At 41.2% G+C, this 12,083-nt stretch overlaps 1 protein-coding gene across 1 annotated transcript; it reads right to left on the reverse strand.

Annotated features, from left to right (window-relative positions):
- Window positions 1-148: 148 nt before the first annotated feature.
- On the reverse strand, window positions 149-2,776 carry tmem107 (transmembrane protein 107). Its single transcript, XM_076988036.1, has 5 exons — window positions 2,388-2,776; window positions 2,236-2,303; window positions 2,050-2,150; window positions 1,339-1,435; window positions 149-566 (listed from the first exon to the last, which is right to left on the reverse strand). The coding sequence occupies exons 1-5, from the start codon at window positions 2,472-2,474 to the stop codon at window positions 497-499; spliced, it is 423 nt and encodes a 140-aa protein (XP_076844151.1). The 5' UTR covers window positions 2,475-2,776; the 3' UTR covers window positions 149-496.
- Between the last annotated feature and the right edge of the window lie 9,307 nt (window positions 2,777-12,083).

Consider the following 12,083-nt stretch of genomic DNA (forward strand, 5'->3'; position numbering starts at 1 on the left):
CATTATTACTGTTGTTTCACATCCGTCTGTTTGTTCTGTGTGCCACTGCTTTTATGCCTGACAGACCTAAAAAGCTTTAGTTTTGAGATTATCAGTCATAGATAAGAAAACTGCATATATCAATATTCACAAATGACAAACTCTCAAATAAAGCTTACAAAAAGTTTTTATTCATCATTATTTACATTGTGAGGTTCTCTGCACTTTAATATTAAAAGAGTAACAGCTCAACATCTGGTTTCCTCAGCATCCATGACACTCCTCAGACCACTTTTTCTTACATAAGTAAAATATGAAGAACAAATTATGCAGATAATTTGACTGACACTGGTTTAGTTCAGATAGCACTTCATTTTCACAAGATAAAGACAACCTCTGAGCAGAGGACTCTGGAAAACTCAATGTGTGGCTTTGCTCTGGAAAAAGGAAGCGTGTCTGTGTCAGGATGTGTGCTGCCGTCAGCATCTTAGACACGTGAGGTGAAGAACATTCAGATTCACATCGGCTTCTTCTTCAGATGGAACACAGCGACCATCTGAGCCATCTCACAAAGTGTAGGAAGCACACTGACAAAGAGACACAGAAATACATTTCATTACATCTTACCACTTCTGCACACACAAAGCACCCATGTGAATTTGTAACCTATCTGATGATGGCATTTTTACTGTGTATGAAACATTGTGTTCTGTGCATAATTTGGTATACTATGTGTTAATATGCAGATTTAGAAGCAGCTTTTGTCACTCGTGAGTAGTTCAAAAGCATTCAATGAAATGAAATGCAGAATCAATTTGTTTGTATAAAGTGTTTAAAATGAATAGGCTGAAGTGAGCAGGTGTCTGAGGTGAGAACACAGGTGGCACACCTGTATAAGACCAGCAGAGAAAGGTTAAAGGTCACATCAGTGATTGTGCGGTTTTGTTTAAGTGAACTGAAGGTGAAGGCGTGATGGAGTGATGGAGTATCTGAAAGGTGTATTCAGTGTCTGTGGATGAGGAGAGCTCAGACTGGTTGGGGTAATACACCAGAACGGTGGAGCAGTTGAGGTGTTTGGTGTTTCTGCTGCGTGGAGGACTGGGCAGCTGAGTGGGGTGTTGTGTCGTGTCATTGTGTAATATGGCAGATCCAGATGGAACTGGTGACACTGGGCAAGCACCAGTAATACCAGTGAGGCTGGGTGTGGTCTTAGTCACCATGGAGACCAGTGTGAGTTTACATTCAGAGAGGTGTATATGATCAGTTTAAAGTGAGGTGGTGGTGCTGGGGCACCAGACCCGACTGTTGGTCCTTCCTGAGATGTTGTGGGCTAAATTCAGGTAGCAGAGCATCACTGACCTGCAGGGGGCGAACACGAGCCAGTAGGTCCAACACTCCCACTGCTGGCAAACAAAGAAGGACAGACTGACAGCCGCACTGCAGTGTGCTGCCACAGCTGCTGGATGGTCAGGAGAAGGAACTTCACAGAACTTGATGGTATCTGGGATCTCAGTGGCTGTGTTCGAAATAGCCTACTACATACTACTGGTGTACTGCTTGGGCCCCAAATCACTATGCAGTATGCGAAAATAGTTTTTTTTTTCCCCCCAGTATTCAAAACATCCCCGTATGATACTACTTCCGCAAAATATTCCAGTACGCGAACAGAGCTATCTTCATGGTGTACTGCATCCCATCATGTAACGCTACGTTCACATGACCCCATAGTATGTTTTGAGTTTGTCGCATACTGGAAACTGTACTGCATACTACCACGAGGACCAGTATGCAGTATCCAGTATATACTGAGTGCAGTATGCAGTATCCAGTATGTAGTAGGCTATTTCACAGACAGTGTCATCTTACACCGCTCATGAAAACATGATGTCTTGTGAAATGTTTCACATATATTTTAAACCAAGGGCATGTCGGTATACAAGGCAGTCCAGGCAGAGAAGACATTAGTTCTGTGCAACAGCTTGGCTAATGTGACGGCACATGTAATTAACGCTGCATGAAGGAGTTTGTACTAACTTCTGATACGTGTGTAGTCAGCAGTTAAAAGGATACACAGGAGGCTTTGGTTACTGTTGAACATAGACGCTCCAGAGAAGAATCCAACCAGCTCAACAAGAAACAGACATACAGTTACAGAGAGACCAATAACAAGCCTGGGAGGGAGGGAGGGAGAGAGAGAGATGAGACCACTCACTCACTAACTAACATGAGCAAGTGGAGTAAAGCTGCATTGTGTACCGCTTGTCCTCTGTCCTGTACTGGTCCTCTGTGAAGTCCTGCGGCAGACACGCTCTGACGTTGTTGTCCTGCAACAGCAGACACATGTCAACGCCAGGCTACACCGGGCTACCGCGCATGCGCACGCACACCCCAGGCAGAAGGCCGCTTACCCGCGACCAGAAGACGGTGATGACGATGACGAGGTGCGCGGCGAGCGTCAGAAACCGGGCCGGAACCAGGCTGCGTGTGGCCGCCATCGCACAGCCGCCACCACGGGCCAAACCGGGCGACGCGGCCCGATAACATACACGAGTCTACGACACTCTGGATCCGGAAGTCGTTGTTGGTGACTTGAAGTTAGTTTTACCTACTCACGCTTTCAAAGTTAACCAGCTAACTACTTCAGTTTTAATACACACGTATGCAGCGTTTAAGCAGTTTTGAAACACACAACATTTCCAATGTTAGATATAATTAAGAATATCCAAAGCAGCGCCACAAAATGCCCCGGATTAATCGCCAGAAGCGTCCGCGCCTCCGCGTTACTACGGTAACCTCTTCTTCACCGTCGTTTGTATAAGCGGCTTAAACAGCGCCACCGTCTGGGCTGGAGGACGGAGCAGAAACGCCTGTAAACAATTCTGCAGGAAAGACCTCTATTAAATAATTCATTATTTTCCGAAAAGGTATTTGCAGAATAAGTAACTCTTATAAATAAATTACTCTTATACGATTCTAGAATGATGAAGAATAGTTATTTGTCATCCTCTTGAAAAAAAATCTCACATCATTGTTTTTTAGCCCATTAGTTTTATTATGTGCAAAATGTGCAATATCCAAAACAAATAATTATCATAATAATAGAGACATTCTAGGATTTTGGTACATTTCAGGGGTGGTCACTTCTGAAAATTTGATCTTCAATTTGATCATTTTTAGTCATATATTTATTAGCTACAGGTTATAGACTATCAAAAAGTTTGATTCGCCAAGCTCAGGTATGGAAGCAGTTTTTTTATTAGATGTAAGTTGGTATGCAATATATTTGGTGCAACCCTGTTTCCAATACTTAAAATCCTGTAAAAAATTATATTTTAAAATATTTTTTGCAAATTTTTGTAAAGCATGTAAAGAAAGACATATACAAATGAATTATCTGATTTCAGGTAATTACTGGTTTCCTTACATTTTATTGACTTTCAAAGTCTTTCTTAACTGAAATGTCAAAATTCGTTTTTAGTTTTATTTTCAGATATTTGCTGAACTGTACATTGTGACGGGCAGGGTGAGCGAAATAAAATGGAAGCGATCACGGCAAGTCTCAGGGAAAATGGATGGTTTAATAGAGAAAGTGCGCAAACCAACAACCCATGACATGATCCAAAGGATCATGTATATCCGATAAGGATATAATAACCAGCGGTCAACTGGTACAAAGACAAGACCTATATAGGTAAACAAACGACCCTCAGGTGAGACGGATCACGGGCTCCGCCCACCTGAGGGACGAACACAACACAACAATACAGGACATCTGCCGCTGTAGACGGGGGCGACCAGTAGGGGGCCCGCCGTACCGTGACATACATAGAATGAATGATTCAAACTATTTAAAGGGCAGTGGTATCAATATTTGCAAGATAAGGATATTATACAACATTATTTTAGTTAAAAATGTTACAGCAACAGGGTTGAAGTTGAGTAACAGGGTTGCGGGGGTTGAATGGAATATAAGCCCATTACACAGAATTGAAATGCTTTTTTTACTTTTTTATTCACCAAACGTCCGTGAAGACACAACAAGTAGGAATGTGATTCATCAATGTAGTATCAATAGAACAGTACTTAGCTTTTTGTATTTAATTTTAGATTGAACTCAACAGGTATGTGGTTTTATACCTCTTCTTTTAAACATTTTCACCAAAATTGAGCATGAACTATACAAAATGGAATTCATTAATGTAACTCATCAATGTAATATCATCAAGAACAGTACAAAGATTGTATAAAGATCAGTCTGTTATCATTTTATACTGAAGTCAATAGTCACGAGGTTTAAAACCTCTTTTTAAAATCTTTTCATCAAAATTGAACATGAATTATAAAAATTGAACACTGGATTTTTTAAAATAAATGAACATGAACACATGGCCACAAAGTGACCCACTGGAGCCTAAGCCTAAACATGAACACATTGGATTTTAGTTCACAACATGTCTTTATATTTCTCATTCACAAGAGGCTATAGCATCCCACACATCAGCTGCAATGGCCATGTGGCACAATGTGACATTCTCTGGTGGACGAATGAGAGCTAGTATGTCACCAAAAGGGTACCAATGAACATCAAATGAATGATGGAGCTGAGAGATGTTTAACCAATTTATTAACCTTGGTTCTGGGAGGTGGATTGTTTTTTGTCAGGCGTTGGATCCGCTTTCTGTACTTTTCTATCCGTCTATCGGCTTTCTTCACCTTTTCCTCCAGTAATAACTTTCTTGTTGATTTGGCCTTGGCAGCTCTTTTTCTTCTCACCCAAGCTTCCTGTTGTCTGTGACAAACATAAATATTTATATATATATATAAACATGCATCAATTGTCACCACAATGACATACAAGGAATTGATTATACAAAATATTGACTTAAAATTTTGCTAAATTTGTCTAATTCGAATTATACACAAACTTTCCCTCATTTTACTTGAACATTACCCTGTATGACCTGACCTGCATTTCAGCAATCTAACTTCAATCCTGACCTTGAGGTTCAAGGTTGAGAGCTGACTAATGGTATATTCAGGGGTATCTGGAGAGGTGTTTAGGGTCTGTAGTGCTTTTTTCCCTCTCTTTACACTTCCTATGTGCCTCTCTCCATTTCTTTCTCTGGGCACGCTGTTCCCTTGCAGTGCGGTCTTTCTGTGTTTTCTTCTTTCCTGTCTCAATGTCTTTTTTCCACTTCTCTCTCTCTTTCTCTAGGTACTGCTGTCTCCTCTGTGCATCCTCTTCCTGTCTAGCACGGTAGCGCCGCTGCTTTTCAGCGGCACTTAATCGTGTGCCAGAATTCTGTAAAAACATTTTAATTAGAATGTTTTGTCAAAGCAAACTGAAAATATGCAACCCTGTTTATTCTAATGCAAACCTGTTACTCAAAATACAGTAACAGGATTGCAACTAACAGGGTTGCAAATTTAGGCTAAGTTGTGGTCTACCACAGGAACAGATGCTAACTGTAAAATTTAGCTATGTATACAAGATCAAGGACAAATATGGTTATATAAGTATATAAAGTAAATTTTGACTCTACTCAATATTAGTCTTACAATATGAGGAACAGAGTTGCATTTACTGAGTGACACACACAACTTGGACAAACATTTGGAAAAAAACCTTGAAAATTGTTAGAGCACTTACCATTGGTCTTACCATGTTGGCAGGAAATGTAAAAACTGTGACATGCAATACAATGTAGACCAAAGAAGTTGTTTTCATAAGTAAAGGAGATGCATTTCAACAATATACAAGAGGAAATAATTTATTTAGAGCTTATTTTAATTGTTAAATTTGGCAAAGGAGTTGGTCACCCAATGTGTGAGACAAGAGAAAACGACCATTTTTTGAGGTGGTACAAAGGTATTCGGTCTTTTGAATAATATCTAAGGAGCTTATTTTTCCACCAAATTTTACAGTTTGTCTTATAACAAGTACATTGTTCAAAAAATATCATTTAGATATTTTGGATATGTACATTTGAAATGTAAGTGGTGGGACAGGAAATGTACCAACATCCTGTAATGAGCCAATAGTAGTGTGAGCACGAATGTTTCTGTTGAGGTAATCATCACTGTAATAGTGTGAACATGAATGTATGTTTCTGTAGAGTTAGCTTTGATTTAAAAAGCTTTCTGTTATAGACAGTAGTGGGTGTATGAAAATTTAGATAATGATTCATGATTCTATGCAATTACTCAAGTACTCATGAGTATTATGTTTATGCCTGCTTTACCTTTTATGCTATCCTTCCACTCCTCCAGCTTTCTAGCCCCAACACACACGCGCGCACACACACACACACACACACACACACACACACACACACAATCACAACACTCTCCACTCTAATAATGCAGGCTCACTGTCAGGGCTGGAAGAGACTTACATTGGTGGTTGAGATGCCTAAAACAAAGATTGCAAAATGAATAACTAAATCTGAGTGAAGAAAACATGAACAAGTACAAACTACAGCAAAACCTCCAGCATTTGGTTGTGACGCGTGGTGCAACTCGAGGGTAATATTCGGTTTCCACGCCTCTGTTCAGCCCCCTCCCGCATTGCTGTCACCTGAGTCTCATGTATTTCCGTGTTAGCCTTAGTATTCAGCCCTCCTGTTTCCTCCAGTTTCTTGTCTGTTTGTGGTTTCACATGCCTGTATTTCCCTGTCGCAGTGCTTTAGTTCATGTGTTTGTAATTCTCTAAGTGTTCCCCGTTAGTCGGTGGTTTTATTGGTGTGTTCTGTTGTCTGTCAACCATGCCCCCTCAGTTACGTAAGCGTTCGTTAAGGTGCCGTGTTGACTGTCTCTCCCTTCCCCCCCCTCGTGAGGGGTTAACACTAGGACTACCACCATTTTAATTCCAAACTTTTCTACCTGGCCTCCACCAGGGGGCAGTTCTGGGGACATTTGCATCCCATTAGGCCACCCTTTGTTATGTACATGCAGTCATTATAGGTAGACGGGGAGTGGGTGGGGGGGGGGGGGGGGGGGTGATGGTGTGAACCATCAGTTCATTGTTCTGCTGGATGTGTTCACTGACTCAGATAGAGAAGAAAAAACTCTGGCCTCCCCTTGGGGAGATTGAGGGAGATTGTCTTTGTGTTTGGATGAATATGGATGTCCAATGTAGCAGCAGTTGGTGAAGCATTGCAGTGGTCATTTGAGCTGTGTTTTTTCTGCCCTTCCCTTTTTATAATATAAATAATCTTTATTTCTATAGCACCTTTCATACATACATGCATGTGCTAAAAACTACTGAAAATAAGGTTTGTGGGTGTATGTGTGTGAGGGTGAATATGGATGCCCAATGTAGCAGCAGTTGGTGAACTATTGCAGTGGTCATTTGTTTTTTCTGCCCTTCCCTTTTTATAATAAAAAAATAATAATAATCTTTGAATTATCATGAAGATAATGTCGCGAAACCGCTTTCAGGACATCATGCGGCACCTACGCTTTGACGACAAGGACACACGCCATGAACGAGCTGCAACTGACCGGTTTGCTGCAATTTCTAATATTTGGAAATCTTTCGTTGGCAACTGCATCACTTCATACCACCCAGGAAGGCGTATCACCATAGATGAACAACTTTTCCCATCCAAGACCCGTTGCTGTTTTCTTCAGTATGTAGCCACAAAACCAGACAAGTTTGGGATAAAGTTCTGGGTTGCATGTGACCTGAAAACCAAGTACGTATCCAACATCATCCCATACCTTGGTAAAGATTCCAGTCGTCCCACAGGGGAAAAGACTATCGGAAAATGTGGTGATGAAGCTCATGGAACCATTTATGGACCAAGGAAGAACTGTTACCACAGACAATTTTTTCACCTCACTGTCACTAGCAAAACGATTGCTGGGCCGGAAGACCACACTCCTTGGCACAGTAAACAGGTTTCGTCGTGAGCTTCCAGACTCTGCCAAAAAGACTTTGGTCCGTGAGGAATTCAGCACACAGGTGTTTTCAACCTCTGGTGCCACACTGACCGTTTACGCACCCAAACGTAGAAAGACTGTCTGCATCCTCAGTACCATGCACAGTATGGTGGAGACTGGGAACACACAAAAAAAGCCAAACACAATCACTGACTACAACTCCCTAAAATGTGGTGTGGATATAATGGACCAGATGGTACGAAAGTACACTGTACGTTGCGGAACACGGCATTGGCCAGTCGCTGTGTTTTATAATATGATTGACATTGCAGCACTGAATGCCTATGTGCTTTTTCAAGCATGCACTGGGGTAAAGGAGAGATGGTCTGAGTTTTTGGTCAATCTTACAGAAGAGCTTGCACAGGCTCATGTGGCAGCCAAGGAGGTGGCCAAAGAAAAGGCTCAGCAGCAGCAACCATCCACACCTGACACAGGGAAAAGGGCATGGTGCCAGGTCAAGTGTTGTTGCAAAAGTAACCGTGCCACTAATCATTGTGTGTCTTGTGATAGGTTCACATGTGGCAAGTGCAGAAAGGAGATGATGTGGCAGTGCCAGGTGTGTGCAGAATATTCATATGTGTATTTATATATACACCTATATACCAATAAAGCTAACTTGAATATAAATTTCTGGCAATGTTGACTTTTTTGGGGGGTGGGGGGTGGCTTCACCAATTCACCTTCACCTTGTTCCAGAGGAACATTTCTTCTGGACCTGCATATTCCCACCTCCACCCCTCCCCATACAAACACACAAACAGTACTCCTACATTTAGAATCAATGTAATGGCCTCATTTTCATAACACTGGTATGGCTGAACAGGCTACTCTCTGTGTGGTGATGGTGGTGGTACAGAATTGTTTTCTGATCCTTACATAAAAATAAAGTTGTCCTCCAAAGAAGGTGTGGGGGGTGGAGGTAGGCCAAAAAAGAGAGTAGGGAGAGAAAAGTAAATTTTCTATTTTTGTTTGCCAGTTATGGCTGTTGTGTTTTTGAAAGAGACACACTGCAAAAAGTACCATCTTGATAAGTTAAAATTTCTCAAGAGTATTATTCTATTTCAAGTAGCTGAGGGTTTTTTGTATAAATTTATGTAAAAATATCTTTACCTATACTTATTGACAGTTTTAACTACTTAAAATAAGGTTAAAAAATCAGAGCCATTTTGAATAATCAATATGCCACTATAATTCAAATATTATGTTTGTGTCAATTTCACATTATTTCAACCTTCCACAAATCAAATCTCAAACATGGTCCTGAGTTGAGCAGACTTCTGCCAAGAGAGGTTGCAGTCTCATGAGGCAGCCAAAGGTGTGTATTGAAAGGTGTGTCAACAGCAACCACCCACAGCTGACACACGCCTCATTTACATAACACTGGAGGTAAGAAGGGCTTATCACACCTGTCAAGAGACCAAGAGTCTAGTTGGGACACTGTCGAAAGCAGGCGGCTTGGTAGTTCTAGTGGGGTACTGTCGAAAGCAGGCGGCTTGGTAGTTCTAGTGGGGTACTGTCGAAAGCAGGCGGCTTGGTAGTTCTTCGCTTGTATGCCAAATAAAACCCAGCTCTCTCAGCAACTGTGTTCATCATCTGTTCTCCAGGAGTCGCCTTCACTAGTGAGGGATGGAAAGGCGGAACGAGTCAGACTATCAAACACAACAACGATGGACGCACATTAGGGATGCAACGAAATGAAAGTTCTTAGCCGAAACCGAAAACCGAAAATGAGGGAACCAAGGCCGAAAGCCGAAAACCGAAACACCGAAATACATAAAGCACTTTGAGTTACATGTATGTATGAAAGGTGCTATACAAATAAAGATTATTATTATTATTATTATGCCAATTATTAGTAACATTGGATTTATGGCTAACCTCACTAAAATCAAGGCATTGCTATTCAAAGAATAAATCAACTACAAAATTTGATTTGTATATATTTATTTAGCACTGACATTACAGTAATGCATATTATAAAATAAAATTAGTGGTGGGCCGTTAACGGCGATACCGCTGTCAACGGCCGACCACTAATTAAATTAAACTCGCTTGCAGACCGTTTTTATCTGAGAGGATAAATATATGTATTTTATACGAGTTAAATTTAGTTAGGCCTATAACTGACTGGCCTGAAAGATAAATATAAATTCTCTCATAAAAACGTGACGTGAGTTGCAACAACATTAAACAGCTCAGGTAAACACACTTCTGAGAAATGTCGTCTGCTCGGCAAAACATAACGGGGCTCAATGTGCTCTATTAACCTACGAAATCCCTACGACAGAGAACGGTTGATCGTCTAAGGCAGTGGTTCTCAAACTGTGGTACGCGTACCACTGGTGGTACGCAGAGCACCCCGCGGTGGTACGCCAGATGAACTCGGAAAATAAAAGATGTTTTGAGGTTTTTTTTTTTTTTTACACAACACATTTTTTTTATTAAAACAGAATTATGACAAGTCCTGAAATTCAGAAACTAAAAGGGATTACTCGTATTATGTGCGGAGAAAATGTCGCTAAACAGTTCGACCTGGTGCATCTTTCAAACGACGCGGTCACTCGCAGAATTGATGAAATGGTGGACAACGTCAGACAAACATTGACCGAGAGAATTAAAATGAGTAAATGCTTCTCACTGCAGTTAGATGAATCCATAGATGTCGCATATTTAGCCAACTTGCTCGTTTACGTGCGATATGAGTATGAGGGCATGTCGCACGAAGACTTTTTGTGCTGTAAACCAACCACTACCAACACGACTTTTGACGTTCGCTTGGAGTGAGATTTTAACCTGGAGCCGGTGGCGAGTGTATTTTGTTGAGCGGGGGGGGGGGGGGGGGTGGCGAACGTAAAATGGACACAGATTCAGTGTTATATCGCCGGTGGATTGCGTGTGTCTCACGCTCAATGCGTGAGAGTTGGCAACCCTGACATTATAACATGTGTGTAATGAGCAGGGTTGCCAAATGCGTGAGACACACGCATTTGACCGTCTTCACACGCCACACATCCGATTTCTCACGTCGACAAAAAAAATCTAGTTTATTTACCTCTGATCCACATCTATGATTCAATGAGTTACTAGTTCGCTCTGGCGCCAACCATCGTGATATAATACTTAATTCGTGTCCATTTTACATCCTCCCGGTAACAATTTACATTCGCCCCCCCCCCCCCGTCAACAACTTAAACTTGCCAAACAGCTTTTTCTTTTTTTTGGGGGGGGGGGGGGGGGTAGTAGGTGGTACGTGGAGGTTTTTCATTTGACAGTTGGTGGTACTTTGTCTAAAAAGTTTGAGAACCACTGGTCTAAGGCAACGAGTTCCTTAATGTTTGGTGTAATGTCTTTTGCCTCGGCGCCATCACTGGAAAACTTTTTTGCTAGCTTTATCCAAATAAGCGCGTGCAGGTGGCGATTTTTGCTTGCGTCATCACAGCACATTGTTTCGGCCGTGTTGTTTCGGTGATGAAAGTATTTCGGCCGAAAACCGAAAATGCAAATTTAAGCCATTTCGGCCGAAAATTTTCGGTGGCCGAATTTTCGGTGCATCCCTAACGCACATGATGGCTATATACATCAGATCTGACAATAAAACACAGTGAAGCGAACAGCTCAAACTAGTGAAGTTAAATACACATACAAGGAACGAGGGAAAGATGACGACAATTGTCTGTGATATGAGCACCCCACTAACACAAACACACACACACACACACACACACACACACACACACACACACACACACACACACACACACACACACACCTCTACCTAGTGGGCTGTAGATACTTTAAATCTAGTTATATAGACAGTTATATAACCATATTTAGAATCCTAAATATGGTTATAATTAATGATATTGTGTGTAATCTGCTGCCTTAATGTTACTGAGTAAATATGGTATAATATCTTACAGTGTGGAGGTCTCTGGCACCTGGGGCCCTGAATTCATAATGCAGGGGTCTGAGTACACAGAGCTGGACTGATCTAATCTGCACTGTTGGAATTTAATTTATTTTTAAATTTAAATAATAAGTTTAAAGTATTGGGGACAAATACGGAAATAATTATGAGATTTGGTAAAGTTCCAGAAATATCATATGCGATGATACGAGAGGAGATGAAAAGTGGGAATCATTTAAAATTCTCAAATTCC

Source organism: Brachyhypopomus gauderio, chromosome 2 (assembly GCF_052324685.1).
Source record: "Brachyhypopomus gauderio isolate BG-103 chromosome 2, BGAUD_0.2, whole genome shotgun sequence".
NCBI lineage: Eukaryota > Metazoa > Chordata > Actinopteri > Gymnotiformes > Hypopomidae > Brachyhypopomus > Brachyhypopomus gauderio.

Excerpts from the sequence above, each read along its gene's own strand:
- tmem107 (XM_076988036.1), bottom strand. The coding sequence starts at position 2,474 with ATGGCGGCCACACGCAGCCTGGTTCCGGCCCGGTTTCTGACGCTCGCC. Across the intron at positions 1,436-2,049 it reads CAGTAACCAAAGCCTCCTGT|CTGTGGCAGCACACTGCAGT; the intron begins GTATCCTTTTAA and ends ACCATCCAGCAG. Across the intron at positions 567-1,338 it reads CTCGTGTTCGCCCCCTGCAG|TGTGCTTCCTACACTTTGTG; the intron begins GTCAGTGATGCT and ends TCTCTTTGTCAG.